The 18,679-nt window shown below is 40.0% G+C and overlaps 2 protein-coding genes across 3 annotated transcripts; one reads left to right on the top strand and one right to left on the bottom strand.

The window, feature by feature from the left end:
* The first annotated feature begins 599 nt into the window (after positions 1-599).
* Positions 600-7,754, top strand: LOC131728098 (spermatogenesis-associated protein 1-like). The gene is made up of 7 exons (XM_059019272.1): positions 600-737; positions 1,326-1,380; positions 4,320-4,440; positions 4,821-4,946; positions 5,041-5,219; positions 5,863-5,961; positions 7,275-7,754. Exons 3-7 carry the CDS (start codon positions 4,398-4,400, stop codon positions 7,419-7,421), a joined length of 594 nt encoding a protein of 197 aa, XP_058875255.1. The 5' UTR covers positions 600-737; positions 1,326-1,380; positions 4,320-4,397; the 3' UTR covers positions 7,422-7,754.
* Position 7,755: 1 nt separating this feature from the next.
* Positions 7,756-18,374, bottom strand: LOC131728097 (di-N-acetylchitobiase-like). 2 transcript variants are annotated; one of them, XM_059019270.1, is made up of 7 exons: positions 18,087-18,370; positions 16,673-16,811; positions 16,001-16,209; positions 15,618-15,789; positions 15,034-15,131; positions 12,202-12,363; positions 7,756-8,799 (listed from the first exon to the last, which is right to left on the bottom strand). In XM_059019270.1, exons 1-7 carry the CDS (start codon positions 18,204-18,206, stop codon positions 8,596-8,598), a joined length of 1,104 nt encoding a protein of 367 aa, XP_058875253.1. In that variant the 5' UTR covers positions 18,207-18,370; the 3' UTR covers positions 7,756-8,595. The 2 variants fall into 2 exon arrangements, with proteins under 2 accessions (XP_058875253.1, XP_058875254.1); XM_059019271.1 differs by lacking the exons at positions 7,756-8,799; positions 12,202-12,363 and adding an exon at positions 12,428-14,505 and having other exon boundaries at positions 18,087-18,374.
* Between the last annotated feature and the right edge of the window lie 305 nt (positions 18,375-18,679).

Raw genomic sequence — 18,679 nt, 5'->3', positions numbered from 1 at the left:
TCATCTCCTGATCACTCGTTTTATCACCAAACTCCTCAATAATGCGATCCAAGTCATTATTTTATTACTATAACATCTAAAAAAGCTCTGCAAATGTCTGTGATATTCTTTGAGCGCTGGATGCAGAAGCAGCTATCTTGTTTGTTTATGTCCGTGTTATCTATGTGGTGCCGGGGCTATCTGTATTCATGAGATACTCCCATTTTTTTTTTCGGCTTCTCTCAGCTCCTATCGGTCTCACTTGGCCATTGAATGGTTTTCTCAGCTTTTTCCAGAGAAAAAACGACTAGAGACCTGTTTTTTACATCTTTTTGATGATGTCGGACATTGAACCTTAAAAGTGAAAATTGCAATGTTGGACCAGGTCCGACATAGGACCGCAAAGGGTTAAATGAGACCATATGCCAAAATAGAAAGAAGCAGATTCGCCAACACAGAGTGTTGTTCTGTCTATACTTTGAAGTACATGGAATTTGTAAAAATGGTTCACAGCCATTATTTTTAAAAAACAAAAAAGAGAATTTGCGATGAACACTGCCATGCTTGTGGTACCTGCAGACTATACTGTACATTCTTGTAATGTCTCAAAATACAGACAAACCCTCCGTCCCAAATAAGCAGACAAGAAATCAGAAGAGCTTTAAGGATACACGGGTATTGAGGAACAATACAAGGGATTCTGGGGTCCCTGAGTCGCTGGAGGACACTGAGTACTTACAGAGCCAAAGCATCAACAGGTAAATGAGAGCTGAGAATGCAATCATTTTAGTGGAGAAGGACACCCTTTGCTGTCAGAACTAAAACTGAACTACAAGTAGTCCATCTTGCTAGATTAGTACCATTTTATTCTTCTCAGAAATTCTTTGCACAAAAAAGGGCCCTTAATGTTTTTTTGATTACCCGTCATGTTGTTCTATAATTGCTACACAGTAAAAGCTCACGTTAAGACTGCCCAAATGTATCAAACGTCTTTTAAATCCCCTCTCTTACAAGACCAGCATGCAGGTAAATAGTTTGGCGGCACTGAACTCATATCTTTTTTAATTCTTACCTAAATAACAATGTGTTGCAGGAACTGCGTGAAATGTACCTTATCTTTGGGAAATACAGTGAAATGTATTATAATTATCTACACGTATTTAATTGCACATGTCCTATTGAAAAAGTACCGGTACATCATTCTGTATGAAATTCACCATTTTAAGTCTTATATATTTAAAAGTTATCAGTGCTGTTACTATAGTCTTACGTCACTGTGGTAAAACAAGTTCTGTTTTTGTAATATGTGCTCTAACTTGGTGTCTGCATTCTGTCTCAAATCTTAGGAAAATTGAGGAATCGGCACCTTTGACACACAATAACAAGAAACGAATAAGTGAGGTATGAATAAAAACAAGAAATGATTAACTTAAAGAAAACATGCACCAGAAATCCAAGATGATACCGGTGTGGCTGTGGACTGGTAATACGGTGATGGTTTTAGTGATGGTGACTGTTGTCCACTGGCAGTGATTACCTAAACCAGATTCACAGCAGCCCCAGATCAAAACTGCTTTCATTCAGCACTGCCCTTGATTGGGATTGAGCTGCTTAATGTTGCATGAAATTCTTCATATTCCATGGCAGATGCACTCAGCCACGGCACCCTGGAATTAATTAATCTAATTCATATTCCACGGCAGATGCACTCAGCCACAGCACCCTGGAGTTTATTAATCTAATTCATATTCCATGGCAGATGCACTCAGCCACATCACCCTGGAGTTTATTGATCTAATTCATATTCCATGGCAGATACACTCAGCCACATCACCCTGGAGTTTATTAATCTAATTCATATTCCATGGCAGATGCACTCAGCCACAGCACCCTGGAGTTTATTAATCTAATTCATATTCCATGGCAGATGCACTCCGCCACAGCACCCTGGAGTTTATTAATCTAATTCATATTCCATGGCAGATGCACTCAGCCTCAGCACCCTGGAGTTTATTAATCTAATTCATATTCCATGGCAGATGCACTCAGCCACATCACCCTGGAGTTTATTAATCTAATTCATATTCCATGGCAGATGCACTCAGCCACAGCACCCTGGAGTTTATTAATCTAATTCATATTCCATGGCAGATGCACTCAGCCACATCACCCTGGAGTTTATTAATCTAATTCATGTTCCACGGCAGATGCACTCAGCCACAGCACCCTGGAGTTTATTAATCTAATTCATATTCCATGGCAGATGCACTCAGCCACATCACCCTGGAGTTTATTAATCTAATTCATATTCCATGGCAGATGCACTCAGCCACAGCACCCTGGAGTTTATTAATCTAATTCATATTCCATGGCAGATGCACTCAGCCACAGCACCCTGGAGTTTATTAATCTAATTCATATTCCATGGCAGATGCACTCAGCCACAGCACCCTGGAGTTTATTTGTCTAAAATACTAAAATACTTCATGTTTGATTTTCATGACCTCAGGCCCTTTTATTAACTAATTAAACAGTTGCAGTATTTGGACCTGCCGTCCAGTTAAATAGACTAGCTGTCTTTTAGGCCTCAGAAACACATCTAAACAATTGTCCTTCTATGAGCTTGCCGTGTTGAGAAACACTTCCACTTGAGCTTTGATGCTGTAAAAATGCCTGTTGCTTAGCGAAAGACTGGAACCAAGGCCCAGGAGGAAGCATTATGTAAAAGATAATAAAACCCTGTTGTAAAAACCTTGTCATTAAAGATATTAAAATTAGATTTAAAAAAGGGAAGTCACACAGAAAAAAAAATGTAGTGAAATGCTGCACTTCTGGCAAAAGGAAATGCCACTGTTCATAAAAGCACCTTTTAAAATGTATTAATCTCACTGAAAAACAAACAAACAGAAAAAAAAACTCCAACAAAATAATCTGATGCTGTATATCAGCAGCTTGTGTTACCCACTAACTACAGCTCTGGGCAAACATAAAGCCGAATGAAACCGGCTGAATAATGTTACCTTAATATATTGAATTACATACCGCTTTGTAGTTTTCCATATACTTAACGAAAAACTGACAATTGAAAAGTGTGACATTTCGAAATCTAACATGAAATACTGTTTGGGTAATACTACTACTATTATGGCTTCGATATCATTTTGTAGTTTCTTTGATTACACAATGTTACATAAAAGATCTAAATTATTATTATTTTATTTCTTAGCAGACGCCCTTATCCAGGGTGACTTACAATTGTTACAGGATATCACATTATTTTTTACATACAATCACCCATTTTACAGTTGGGTTTTTACTGGAGCAATGTAGGTAAAGTACCTTGCTCAAAGGTACAGCAGCAGTGTCCCCACCGGGGATTGAACCCACAACCCTCCAGTCAAGAGTCCAGAGCCCTAACCACTACTCCACACTGCTGCCCTAAATTATGTTCATATAGTATTTTTTTTTTTAAATGATGTCTCAATCCTAAAATTCTAGCTTGTCACAAAACTTTAGGCCATTGCTGTATACTATAGGGGGCGGCACGGTGGTGTAGTGGTTAGCACTGCTGCCTGACAGCGCCCGGGTCCTAGGTTCAAATCCAGCCTAGGGTACTGTCTGTGTGGAGTTTGCATGTTCTCCCCGTGTTCGCGTGGGTTTTCTCTAGGTACTCTGGTTTCCTCCCACAGTCCAAAGACATGCTCTCCAGGTTAATTGGTCACTCTAAATTGCCCTGTGTGTGTGTGTGTGTGTGGTGCCCTGCGATGGACTGGCATCCCATCCAGGGTGTAGTCTCGCCTTGCACCCTGTGTATGCCAGGTTAGGCTCCGTCTCATCGTGACTCTGTAAAGGAGTAAGCGGTTAATGATAATGGATGGATGGATGGATGTATACTATATAACGGTGCCGAGTGCACTTGGGCAGGCTGTGTGTCAGTGTGTCTGGCTCTTTGATCTTTTAATACCAATAGCCTGACCCCAGACATTACCATGTCGCTCTGTTCACTGTGATAGAATTTCTGAGTGGCCAGCATTGAAAGAGATCACCTATTCAGAATGAAAGACCAATGTAAACAGTGGGCATTGCAGCTAATGTGCTGTTTTTATTAGAGTGCCTCTGGTCCATCTGGAAGTCATGTAAAAATGTTAACAAGTGCTTACTCTATAAAAATCTCTTGGGAGGCTGTGTTGTGTTTTGTTGCCCGGGATTCGCCAGGGTTCCCCAAAATACCTGAACTAGCAGGTGGTCTAAATCCTGAAAGGGCTGCAGTTAACAGTTATGTGACGGGCAGTGCATGGCAACTGTGGTTAGTGGAGATTTCACAATTCTTTTGAATTCAGTTACAGGTCAAAGAAAATCCACTGCTATTGCCCACTCCAGCTCGATATGCCCCGCCCCCTACTCCACCTCTCCTGGCCATGACTTCACACAAGCCTGAGGTCCCAGTATTTCTAACAGATAGTAAGTACTTGCTGATTAGTATATGCTGATTTTGATAGCTTTAGGCCTTGTAACAAGTTTCCCACGGAAAGTATAGTAATATGGACAGTTATTAACTGGTTAGGCTGGTTCAGGAGCTTGTTGTACTGGTTAAACAACTGTACATTTAATTTCCCTTTACTGTAACATTGTAAAACATTTAATATTGTAAAAATAAGTTAAATACAGTCAGATGATTTTGAACCAGATTCTGACCAACATGTAAAGCATTCTTAAGAATAAAGTAACGGTTTGTTCTTTTTTTTAACGAACAAAAGTAGATACAATTTAATACACACCCAACACATATGGAAGAACTGACACAAGATTTGTTTATTCAAAATACCTTTCTTTTGCGCCAGGAGATCAACTAATTGAACAAATGAAGTTAGCAAAGCAAGAAAGAAAACAACTTGAAAAGGCAAGACGGGAGCTGGTGAAAAAAGCCAAAGGACTGTTAGCACAAAACCACCAGAAGAGAAAGCAAGGTAGGACACAAGGCTGATACAGGCCCTGCAATACTGTAAGTTACCAAGCCCTGCTACAGATCCAGAAACTCAACCTCCCTTTGTGTTTAAACAGCACGGGATGCCTGGAAAAAGAGGTATTTCGAGACCAAGAAGGCAACGGCTCCCCTGGAGGACACACTGAAAACACTCCGACAGGAACTGGAAACCTATTACCAGAAGCTCCTTCAGCAGCTGCAGGCTAGGGATGGGAGAAAGAAGCATAAACACCCCATGAACGCTTCAAACTCCAAGGTACAGACCAAGGGGCTTCAATACCAGTCAAAGTCTGGAAGTCTGGAGCGCAACAAAGAATAGTTGTGGAATTACAGAATTTGGCCACCAGATGGTACCAATCGCTAGGTAAAAATCCAGTCTAAAAAGTGTTCTGAAGTTCGTTGTTGGTTTGGTATAGTAGATATAGCTAAACCTTTTTGGTATTATTTTTTATTTGTATTTTATTTTATATAGTTCCCCAAATGGGTTAAAAAATATTTTACATTTTGTGGTTCCCATACATTTTAGAACCCTCTATGTTGATAGTGGATTTTAATTGAATGTTTTGACACACTTTTGTGGGGAATGGAAAGACCATGTATTTAGCTTTAGCGGATCTGTTGAAAGTGGCAAAAGATATTCCCCAGACTGTAATGCTGTGATAAAAAGTAGCGATAAATAATACTTTTCTCTCAGGAAACATGCTTGTGATAAATGTATTGACATCAAAGTGGTTTATTACTTTATGTAATTCACTAATAACACATTCCGACTAATTATTGTAAAAAAAACACCTTTTTTTAAGGTTGTTTACCTTAAGGGAATACAAACAAACTGGAGCGTCAACCAGGGTTGGATTCCGATGACATGCACGTCATCATGTTTTTGTTTGTTTTTGCAGAATGGCCTTGTTATTCAAATTACGACAGAGCAGCGTGAGATCGATAAGCTGAAAAGAAAAGTTGACGATGCTAAAATGAAGCTTGTGACGGAACTTAAGGTAAAGGGATGATGTGAAACAAGCTGCTACAATACTTTATAGAATTCCATTACTAATTGTGTGACCCTGAGCAAGTCACTTCACCTCCTTGTGCTCCATCCTGCGGATGAGATGTTAAATCAATGTCCTATTGTAAGTGACTCTGCATATAATGCACAATTCACAGTCTACCTCTGTAAAGCGCTTTGTGATGGTGGTCCACTATGAAAGGCACGATATAAAAAGAAAGATATTATTATTATATATTATATTATTATTAATATAATAATATAGTAAACCAGATGACCTGTTTCATTGAAGCAAACTTAATATGCATGTGCTAAATAAAGTAAACACTACTGCATTAAAACAAACGTTTATTATTTATTTGTTTATTTATTTATTTATTTATTGTTGGTCAAATTTCAGTTTAAGAATCTATTCTAAAGAATCCCTGCTGTAGCGTTTTAACTAATCATGTTGTAGCATTTTCTAAAGTCAACAAACATACAGTACACTCATTGATGTAAAAATGAAATGTGATGTTGAGATCACAAGATAAATTATCAACACAATGGTGAAGTAATAAAATCCTAAGATCATTTATCTTGTGATCTCGACACAGCAGTTAGAAATGTTGAGATCCTGAGATCATTTATCTAGTGATCTCAGCATAACACATTTCTGTTTAATTTTTCCCCGTCCTTAATGAGCCACCGTACAAACAAGAGCATGTCATCGATAAAAGCAAAGATATTCTATATAACATCTTTGATAAATGGATCAAACCTATTTTGCCTGAGAACTACATCAGACACAAGACAAGTTACACAAGGTGTTAGTATTATACCATAGTGTTATTTTACTATTTTCTATGCATTTTACGGATATACTAAAGAACTAGCGTGTGTAATAACATAACTTGTGCTTAGGTTCACCGCTCCCTCAGCAGGTATTTATGCCAGGCATTCTAGTATTTGAAAAAATGTTTTATGTTACACGTTAAAAGCAATACAGACTAAAGCATTCAACTAAGGCATAACAAACCTTATTATTTATAACATGTCATGAACCTTTCCACTAAAAGTGTGTAATTTAAAAGATGTTGTAATAAACTATTACTAATCATGTATGACAATAATATATGGATAATTTAATATAGGATTATAACGATGAATGTCTGTGTGTGAGGGAACATCATCACAAGCAGAAGTGAACTGTCGGAACTGTTATTTCATAACCCACACACAGACGCTCATCACCCTGTAACTCCATGACATGCTGCCTTACTGTCAATATATAACGCTTGCTGTAAACTCTGTCTTTGTTTATAGCTCAGAAAACAAGCAGCCACAGAACTGCGAGCCCTCCGAGCAGAGCTGACCCAAAAGAAAGCAGAGTCTTCCTTAGCCAGTCCGCACCAGGGGTCTGCCCTACAGAACCTCCGATACCAGGCAGGGCCACAGCGCACCCCAGCCTGAACACTTACTGACTATTATAATTCAAATCACTACATTTAAAGATCAAGTTACTTGTTAAATTATTCTTTGTCAAATACAAATACATCGCTTGTTCATAATTTCCACATTTTTAGTATTAGGTTAAAATATTTTATAGATTGTAGTGGATCCAAAATGTTAACATTTTGACTGCTTTTTAATGTTTTTTTTTTTTTTTTTTATTGTAAATGTGAGGGATCTAAAAATATCTATTGTGCAAATGCATGGCCCTAGGAAGCATGGGTATCTGTAAGTATGATGTTCATGAAAAGAACAATGGAAATAAGGTAAAAATAAAAATCACTCAATTTGAAAGTGCTTTTAATTAATGGATTTTATTGATGATTTGGTAAAACAAATCATAACTTCAATCATTATCTCTCAGCACTAATACTTTAAATGTATATCAGGTAAATACTTTATTTTTTTTGAGAAATGTTTAATGGATCAGTAAATGTATGTGTGATTCCTCCTCAACTCAACACCTCTGCTACAATGAGTGATAGTGTGCTTTCCTCCTCCTTATTTGAAAAAGGGTTATTGAAGACAAAACTGTGAACATTTCTATATTTTGTAATATAAATTCAGAAAACTTTATAGACTGGTTTTATTAGTATTCTTAACAGCTGTGTCTGAAAGCACTTCTAAACATCTTTGGAAACTGACACTGAAGGTTTGGCCTTGGGACTTTTAAAAAGTCTTCCTTAAATCAATCCTTAAAGTTTGGTGAATCCGGGCCACAGTGTGAAAATCAATTTTAAAAACAATTGAAAAAAAATTACTTTAAAATTTAACAGTTTAACAATTTTCTCATTTCCAGTAAACATTAAAATCAATTTTGAAGTAAAACATGTAAACAATCAATAGAAAAGTTGTTATATAACTTGATCTAAAATGGACTGTTTCATTAGGTGTACAGCTCATCATTTAAATAACAAACAAAAGCACGACAGTGCAAATAGAACAACTTTCCAAAAAATGTACAACTGCTTGTAAGGTGAAGCCTGATTCCTATCAACATTTTTAATAGATTTACCAGTCCAATCTAATGGCAAGGACATTCAGAATAAAACCAATTTGTAGTAATTCATCCTGTCATGAGACAATGCATCATTTACTTGCACAAGTGCCCAGGCTCTGGGATGTACTTGGTCATTCAGAGCTTTCCCACAGCCCCAGGTTTCAGGGCATTCCACATCTCCTTGCTTTGCAGCTCAGCTACAGGGTCATCACTGTAGTCTAGGAGATTGCCGTTCCACATGCCAATACCACGCAGGCCTTGTTCCTTCACATAGGCAGCCTTTTGAGAAATGCTCTTCGGGTCGTCATACCACACCTGATGAATTTGTCCTTGATCGTCCTGGAGAAATAAATCCAAGCACTGCATTTAAAAGCAGGCTGTGTGCACACATACACTGCTCTGCCAAAGAGATTAGAGTGGGATCATCTCGCCCCCAGGGACATCACTCAAGTTCATCCCATAAGGCTGCAGACTGGCAAATAAAAGGCTATTAGGTAGACACAATGTAGAGTAATAAGTCTGTTCTCATGTTATACAGTGCCTTGCGAAAGTATTCGGCCCCCTTGAACTTTGCGACCTTTTGCCACATTTCAGGCTTCAAACATAAAGATATGAAACTGTAATTTTTTGTGAAGAATCAACAACAAGTGGGACACAATCATGAAGTGGAACGAAATTTATTGGATATTTCAAACTTTTTTAACAAATAAAAAACTGAAAAATTGGGCGTGCAAAATTATTCAGCCCCTTTACTTTCAGTGCAGCAAACTCTCTCCAGAAGTTCAGTGAGGATCTCTGAATGATCCAATGTTGACCTAAATGACTAATGATGATAAATAGAATCCACCTGTGTGTAATCAAGTCTCCGTATAAATGCACCTGCACTGTGATAGTCTCAGAGGTCCGTTTAAAGCGCAGAGAGCATCATGAAGAACAAGGAACACACCAGGCAGGTCCGAGATACTGTTGTGGAGAAGTTTAAAGCCGGATTTGGATACAAAAAGATTTCCCAAGCTTTAAACATCCCAAGGAGCACTGTGCAAGCGATAATATTGAAATGGAAGGAGTATCAGACCACTGCAAATCTACCAAGACCTGGCCGTCCCTCTAAACTTTCAGCTCATACAAGGAGAAGACTGATCAGAGATGCAGCCAAGAGGCCCATGATCACTCTGGATGAACTGCAGAGATCTACAGCTGAGGTGGGAGACTCTGTCCATAGGACAACAATCAGTCGTATACTGCACAAATCTGGCCTTTATGGAAGAGTGGCAAGAAGAAAGCCATTTCTTAAAGATATCCATAAAAAGTGTCGTTTACAGTTTGCCACAAGCCACCTGGAAGACACACCAAACATGTGGAAGAAGGTGCTCTGGTCAGATGAAACCCAAATCGAACTTTTTGGCAACAATGCAAAACGTTATGTTTGGCGTAAAAGCAACACAGCTCATCACCCTGAACACACCATCCCCACTGTCAAACATGGTGGTGGCAGCATCATGGTTTGGGCCTGCTTTTCTTCAGCAGGGACAGGGAAGATGGTTAAAATTGATGGGAAGATGGATGGAGCCAAATACAGGACCATTCTGGAAGAAAACCTGATGGAGTCTGCAAAAGACCTGAGACTGGGACGGAGATTTGTCTTCCAACAAGACAATGATCCAAAACATAAAGCAAAATCTACAATGGAATGGTTCACAAATAAACATATCCAGGTGTTAGAATGGCCAAGTCAAAGTCCAGACCTGAATCCAATCGAGAATCTGTGGAAAGAACTGAAAACTGCTGTTCACAAATGCTCTCCATCCAACCTCACTGAGCTCGTGCTGTTTTGCAAGGAGGAATGGGCAAAAATTTCAGTCTCTCAATGTGCAAAACTGATAGAGACATACCCCAAGCGACTTACAGCTGTAATCGCAGCAAAAGGTGGCGCTACAAAGTATTAACTTAAGGGGGCTGAATAATTTTGCACGCCCAATTTTTCAGTTTTTTATTTGTTAAAAAAGTTTGAAATATCCAATAAATTTCGTTCCACTTCATGATTGTGTCCCACTTGTTGTTGATTCTTCACAAAAAATTACAGTTTCATATCTTTATGTTTGAAGCCTGAAATGTGGCAAAAGGTCGCAAAGTTCAAGGGGGCCGAATACTTTCGCAAGGCACTGTATTACAAACTGTAACACCTGGTGACATCTGGACACATTAATACAGGGCTTCACAAGCTTCCACAGCTAGCGGCCTCCTGTGACACTTCATACCCAGACTGAGGACACTCATTCGCATCCATAGAAATGTCAAGCTTTGTTCTCTTACAATCATCCATAACGATTAAAGACTCAACAGTGCAACATTTAGAAGTAGTAAATGAAACTTAATACATGAAGCACATCTCCACTCTGGCACGCACTTGCCGATTCTTCCTGAGCAACATCCGAAGAATCCGACCCTTCCTCACCAACTACGCCACCCAGCTCCTGGTCCAGGCCTTGGTACTCTCCTGCCTAGACTACTGCAACTCCCTCCTGGCTGGCCTCCCTGTGTCCGCCACGCGTCCACTCCAGCTCATCCAGAACTCCGCTGCTCGCCTGGTGTTCTCTCTGCCTCGCTTCTCCCATGCAACTCCACTACTCCGCTCACTCCACTGGCTCCCGATCACCGCTCGCATCCAGTTCAAGACTCTTGTACTAGCCTACATATGCCTTGAACAGACTGCACCCAGCTACCTCCAGACCCTCATCTCTCCCTACACCCCCACTCGACCTCTCCGCTCCGCCTGCACTAGAAGACTGGCTCTACCTCCTTTACACTCCCCTGCCTCCAGAGCCCGCTCCTTCTCCACCCTCGCCCCGCAGTGGTGGAATGACCTTCCTATAGATGTCAGGACTGCCCAGTCCCTGACCGCATTCCGGCACCTCCTCAAGACTCACCTCTTCAGACAGCACCTGTAGAACTCCTCTGTTTTTCCCCCGGGACTCTTATCACCCTTCCTTAAATGCGCTTTACTTGCTCTTATCTGCCCCCTATTTTACTGCATTTAATCCTGTAATTTAGATTACTGTAATCTGTCAAGTGTTATTTAATCTGTAGTATTTTGTATTTAATTATATCCTGATGTTACTATCACTGACACTGTTATCTACTGTATTATTGAATTGTATTTTGTCATACTTGTACTTGCTAGAACCAAAGTCATTGTATTTATCTTGCTTTTAATTGTATTATTACTTGTACTGTGATTCTTGAAATGTATTTGTTTACGACTGTAAGTCACACTGGATAAGAAATAAATAATAATAATAATAATAATAATAATAATAATAATAATAATAATAATAATAATAATGAATGTATTTAGACATTAGGGGATATATCTGAGGGAATAGAGCACATGCACCTCCAATAAAAGCAGGTGATTGTAAAGAGAAAAACCAATTCAATGACATGTTTTGACTAGAAGTCTTTCTCAATGTTTGGATTCATATAATTACATGACTGGGTTGTGAAGACACTGAGAAAGACTTTGCTGTTTACACCCTAACCATTTCAAAATACATTATCTACCTGTGAGTTTTTTTTTTTTTTAAATAACTGGTAGACTATGGTAAATGTATAGTATAACTATGGAAAAGCATGTTGGAAAACTGCAAAATGATTGCAAAACTTTTATAAGGGTTGCACTGTACATGATAACATTTACAAATATGTTGTTATGTTAAAACAGCACAGTATAAGATTGCTTACCTTATAGTTGTAGTAAGGAGCTTTCTGTACATCATCCCACAGTCTTCCAGAGATGGAGCTGTTGATTTGCCTCATCATCGTGTTGTATGAGATCTGCTTCCCAGCTGCATCACTACATGGGGCACCCCGGAACGAAACCTTGGGGATTGTACACACACCCTCCTGGAAGAAAAGCATCCACACTGACTGAAGAAACCTTGGGGATTGTACACACACCCTCCTGGAAGACAGCATCCACACTGACTGAAGAAACCAGGGGATTGTACACACACCCTCCTGGAAGACAGCATCCACACTGACTGAAGAAACCAGGGGATTGTACACACACCCTCCTGGAAGAAAAGCATCCACACTGACTGAAGAAACCAGGGGATTGTACACACACCCTCCTGGAAGACAGCATCCACACTGACTGAAGAAACCAGGGGATTGTACACACACCCTCCTGGAAGACAGCATCCACACTGACTGGAGAAACCAGGGGATTGTACACACACCCTCCTGGAAGACAGCATCCACACTGACTGAAGAAACCAGGGGATTGTACACACACCCTCCTGGAAGACAGCATTCACACTGACTGAAGAAACCAGGGGATTGTACACACACCCTCCTGGAAGACAGCATTCACACTGACTGAAGAAACCAGGGGATTGTACACACACCCTCCTGGAAGACAGCATCCACACTGACTGAAGAAACCAGGGGATTGTACACACACCCTCCTGGAAGACAGCATCCACACTGACTGGAGAAACCAGGGGATTGTACACACACCCTCCTGGAAGACAGCATCCACACTGACTGAAGAAACCAGGGGATTGTACACACACCCTCCTGGAAGACAGCATCCACACTGACTGAAGAAACCAGGGGATTGTACACACACCCTCCTGGAAGAAAAGCATCCACACTGACTGAAGAAACCAGGGGATTGTACACACACCCTCCTGGAAGACAGCATCCACACTGACTGAAGAAACCAGGGGATTGTACACACACCCTCCTGGAAGACAGCATTCACACTGACTGGAGAAACCAGGGGATTGTACACACACCCTCCTGGAAGACAAGCATCCACACTGACTGAAGAAACCAGGGGATTGTACACACACCCTCCTGGAAGACAGCATTCACACTGACTGAAGAAACCAGGGGATTGTACACACACCCTCCTGGAAGACAAGCATCCACACTGACTGAAGAAACCAGGGGATTGTACACACACCCTCCTGGAAGACAGCATTCACACTGACTGAAGAAACCAGGGGATTGTACACACACCCTCCTGGAAGACAGCATTCACACTGACTGAAGAAACCAGGGGATTGTACACACACCCTCCTGGAAGATAAGCATCCACACTGACTGAAGAAACCAGGGGATTGTACACACACCCTCCTGGAAGACAGCATTCACACTGACTGGAGAAACCAGGGGATTGTACACACACCCTCCTGGAAGACAGCATTCACACTGACTGAAGAAACCAGGGGATTGTACACACACCCTCCTGGAAGACAGCATTCACACTGACTGAAGAAACCAGGGGATTGTACACACACCCTCCTGGAAGACAAGCATCCACACTGACTGAAGAAACCAGGGGATTGTACACACACCCTCCTGGAAGACAAGCATCCACACTGACTGAAGAAACCAGGGGATTGTACACACACCCTCCTGGAAGATAAGCATCCACACTGACTGAAGAAACCAGGGGATTGTACACACACCCTCCTGGAAGACAGCATTCACACTGACTGGAGAAACCAGGGGATTGTACACACACCCTCCTGGAAGACAGCATTCACACTGACTGAAGAAACCAGGGGATTGTACACACACCCTCCTGGAAGACAGCATTCACACTGACTGAAGAAACCAGGGGATTGTACACACACCCTCCTGGAAGACAAGCATCCACACTGACTGAAGAAACCAGGGGATTGTACACACACCCTCCTGGAAGATAAGCATCCACACTGACTGAAGAAACCAGGGGATTGTACACACACCCTCCTGGAAGACAGCATTCACACTGACTGGAGAAACCAGGGGATTGTACACACACCCTCCTGGAAGACAGCATTCACACTGACTGAAGAAACCAGGGGATTGTACACACACCCTCCTGGAAGACAGCATTCACACTGACTGAAGAAACCAGGGGATTGTACACACACCCTCCTGGAAGACAAGCATCCACACTGACTGAAGAAACCAGGGGATTGTACACACACCCTCCTGGAAGACAAGCATCCACACTGACTGAAGAAACCAGGGGATTGTACACACACCCTCCTGGAAGACAGCATTCACACTGACCAACAGTCCTCTTTTAAATAGTTAACTACCTTATTTTTCTCCAGCCCTGTCACAACACTACATTTAAGAGTAGTACTGTTATCCTCACACCGTTCACCACCCTTGCTGGAGGTATCCATCACACTCACACTCACATTGGATAAATGCACCTTCACCCCTTAGTCACACACTAATGGCTGTTTTCACAGACCCTGGTGAGCCCTAATCCTGGACTGCCTAATGTTAACGCATAAGTTTAATTGATGGTAGTTTTAATGTATTTAGAAATACTTACCAGGTGTTTTCACGATGCTGACTGTTGAGAACATGAGAAAAAATGCCCTGTACTGGCAGCACAATGACATTCTAATATAATGGAATGTTTTTCCTATTCATGGCTTAAGCTATTTTAACTTCAAACACTCCATCATAAATGCTGAGGTAAAACTAATAAGACACAATTACATGCATGTTTCTGCTAATGTCTTATTCACCTGTGTTGATAAAAAAAAACATCTCTTTTACCTGGGTGAATTCCAGACAAGCATAGTCATATCCATACCAGGGCACCCCCATCACAAGCTTTTTAGGGTCAATGTTCATCTTCAGGTAATCAGTATAACCTGAAGAATACAAAAGTAGTATTAGGCAAAATAATATAAAGGGGCTTTGCCATGTAAAGTGAAGCTGTCCCGTTTTATTCTGTTGTCTACCAAGCTACAGAGACAAACTGCCCAGTAGTCTTTCATTCCCTCATTCTCCGAGTGATGTTTTGGTATTTCAACTCCAAATGCTCTAAACAGTAATATATATGGAGCCAGCAGATTTTAAAGGTTACAGAATCTCATGTTATTTTGGAATAGGGAAATGGAGAGGGGAAAAAACTTAAATATCAATTTTGATATCGAATACAAACTTGGAAAGAGAATGGTCAACTGTTCTTGATGGATGACAGATATTCTTCATTTTGCTTTGAATCAGGTTTTCCATAGCAAGAGAATAAAGGTCAGCTGACTACAAGTGCCTGTATAAATATGGTGCACATCCCTTTTTTAGGAGCAAGGCCCTGTGTACTGTCAACACTAAGCTCTTCAGTTCTTCCTGCTTACCAGCCAGTGTTTGGTTGTATGGCGCATTTGCCATTGCAATGCAGTCACCCCAGATCTGGCTCTGCTCATCGTATGACATCACAAACAAAAGGTCACATGATTCAGCTATGGTTATGTAATCGTAGCACCTCTTATCAATACACCTTGGAGACCAGGCCACATCAAACGACACCTGAAGGTTAAAGATGCTACTGTTAAAAACACAATGGGGGTGGGGGTGGGGGTGGGGGGGGGGGGGACAATCAAAGGCCCAAAAAACATAGAATGTCTTACAGTCACAAAACAGGTACCTTGCCCAGTATTTTGATTTGTTTCAATAGTTTTTGGTGTCTGTGATTGACTACAGTGCTATTTTAGTTGCCACTGTTTCTACACTGGTTTACCTGGGAGCCTGGGATCTCCTCATGGAAGGCCTCTGTAGTCTCTTTGACCAGTGCAGTCAGAGCATAGTATTCTGGGGACCCATCCTGCACTTCATGCTCAATGTCAATATTGATTCCATCCATGAACTGCTTTTTCGCCAGGTCGACTTGGCCAGATATCCAAGCTGTCCTATTGGTCGGGTCAACGATGTAATCAAGGGAGACATCACCTTAAAATAGAAGTGGATGAGGGACATTACTAGAACACAGAAAGGGTGGGTGTTGAATAGCTTGTAGATTTCATTTTGACAAATATTGTTCAAGAATAAACCTCCCCATTTGAATTTGCCACTATCAGCATGTAGGAGGGTTAAAAAATAGGGACTGCCAACACTCATTCCTGTCTTCTAGTCAGTATTTTTGTTTTAATATCTCTTGGTAAGCAATGTCCCTAGTGGGCATTGTATGCACTTCAGTATGCTTTGTTTTGCTGGTAATTGGTAATTAATCATAAATGTACAGTATGTTGCCCACTCATTCCTTAAGCATGTATAGGAGTTTCATTATTTTGTATTAGTGTTACAATGCTTCCAAATCGCAAACATTGCAAACTTCCAAAACAGACATATTAATACTGCTATTTCTTTAAATACTGCTTACAAACCAGGGAAACTTTTGAAATGTGATCTTTACCTTTCAAAACAAGCCGTGCTCCTTTAGAATGGGCAAAACACAAGAGCTCTGGGTCGTATTTCCCGAAGGCTGCCACTGTTGTTACCACTGACCAGTCATAGGACTTCCACTGCTTTCCTCCAACATCAAACACGAACACCTGCAGTAATGAAGAATGTTTCATTATTTCTGAAAGCACAGCAAAAACATTTGGACTATTCAATTTGTCAATAAAATACAGCCGTTGTTAAAATCATTGAAAGAAGAAGACTTTGTCAAAACCAACTCTCGAACGGTATTTTACTATATTCTTGTCTTTAAAAGTTAAATGACATGTTTGGTCCTGATTTAATATTTGAATGGTGGCAGTATTTAAATTCGTTACTGACCAGACCAATTGAACAGACTCCCTTATTTCACAAAATAAACATTAAGAATGTTCTTTAGTGAAACTCAGATTTTTTGATTAATTGTGTCATACACTGATTCATGTATTTGGGGGATGGTCTCACACTGGATCATAGTGGTCCTGCCCAATATAGAGAGTAAAGGTATGTTTCAATAAATGTCTGCCTGCATTGCACAGTTTAGTTTAGATTTCACATAATTACTGCATTTGCAATCTGCTGGCTCCATATATATTATTGTTTAGATTAAATGGTAGCCTTATCAGTCCACAGATAGATAAAGAGAAGGAGCTGTGATACATTTTATTGGACTACAAGAGCAATAATTAATCACAAGCTTTCAAGACCTCAAAGGTCTCTTCTTCAGATTTCAGATGAAAGTAGGAATCTCTCTTTCCTACTTTCACCTAGAAGAGACCTTTGAGGTCTTCAGTTGAAAGCTTTTGATTAATTATTGTTTAGTTAGTACAATGAAATGTATCACAGCTCTTTCTCTTTGTCTAGAATCTTAATGAACTTAACACAATTAAATATGAATTATTCATTTTGTACAGTTTCAGGATCTGTTTATCTAACCGAGGGCTAATTAAATTAACTTTTTGAAATTGTGACAATTTCAACAATTCACAAAAAACTTTGCTCAAGTGATTATATATATATATATATATATATATATATATATATATATATATATATATATATATAATTAGAAGACCTACAATAGCATTCTTGGTCGTTTTATATAGCTGTTTTTACGTCTTTCAGGGGTACAATTAAATTATTTATTTTCTATAGCTATATACAGTAGTAGATGTTCTTCAAAAGAATACGGGACAAACCAACAACCTGCTAGTTTAAACTAAATATAAATTGCGCCTAATAGGATAACAATTGGAATAAAAATAAAAGCGAAAGTATACTTCTGCTTTACATGTTTTCCGTGTAATGCGAGATAGCTGAAATATCGGGTTGAATGATGTTCACTTACATCAAGTAACAGAATACTAAAAATACAGTAATGTATTTACCTCGAACTTTTTCACGTCGGTGATTTGGTTGCATAGCGATGGATCCTCACAAGGACATGGATAAGAAGACACCAACGATAACAGCTGTGCCGTCAGGAGCACAACCAACCACCCTGCCATCTTACTTAACTGTAGGCTTAGTTTAGCGGGTTCAAAGGACACCAGTAATCAGACGAAAATGACTTGTTCTCATATCGTGTAAATCAGTGAACTTCCCCGTTCCTCGTTGTGTAAAGCTTGGAATTACAACATTGTTAGACTTTGTCACCGCCTTCGACTATGGCAAGTCAGACAGGACATTTTAAGTTGTTAAAAACACTTGAAATGTAATGCAATATGTAGCACATACTTTATTTAAATACTTGGTTAATTTGATATTCAAGTTGTATTCCTTACACAAAGTCTGCACCACCTATTTATTATAACTCAGTTTCAGCGAGTTATGGCAAGGACAGCCCATTTCAATTAAGTTGATGTATTTATGTATTTATTTATTTGTATTCAGTGGTCAAAGTTGAATATTTTTCAAATGGCTGATGATGACCACTTCACCCAGTTAAATGATAAGCTAGTTTCTAGTCACATAACGCCCT

Source organism: Acipenser ruthenus, unplaced genomic scaffold (assembly GCF_902713425.1).
Source record: "Acipenser ruthenus unplaced genomic scaffold, fAciRut3.2 maternal haplotype, whole genome shotgun sequence".
Taxonomy (NCBI): Eukaryota; Metazoa; Chordata; class Actinopteri; order Acipenseriformes; family Acipenseridae; genus Acipenser; species Acipenser ruthenus.
This window is presented reverse-complemented; position numbering and strand designations above follow the sequence as displayed.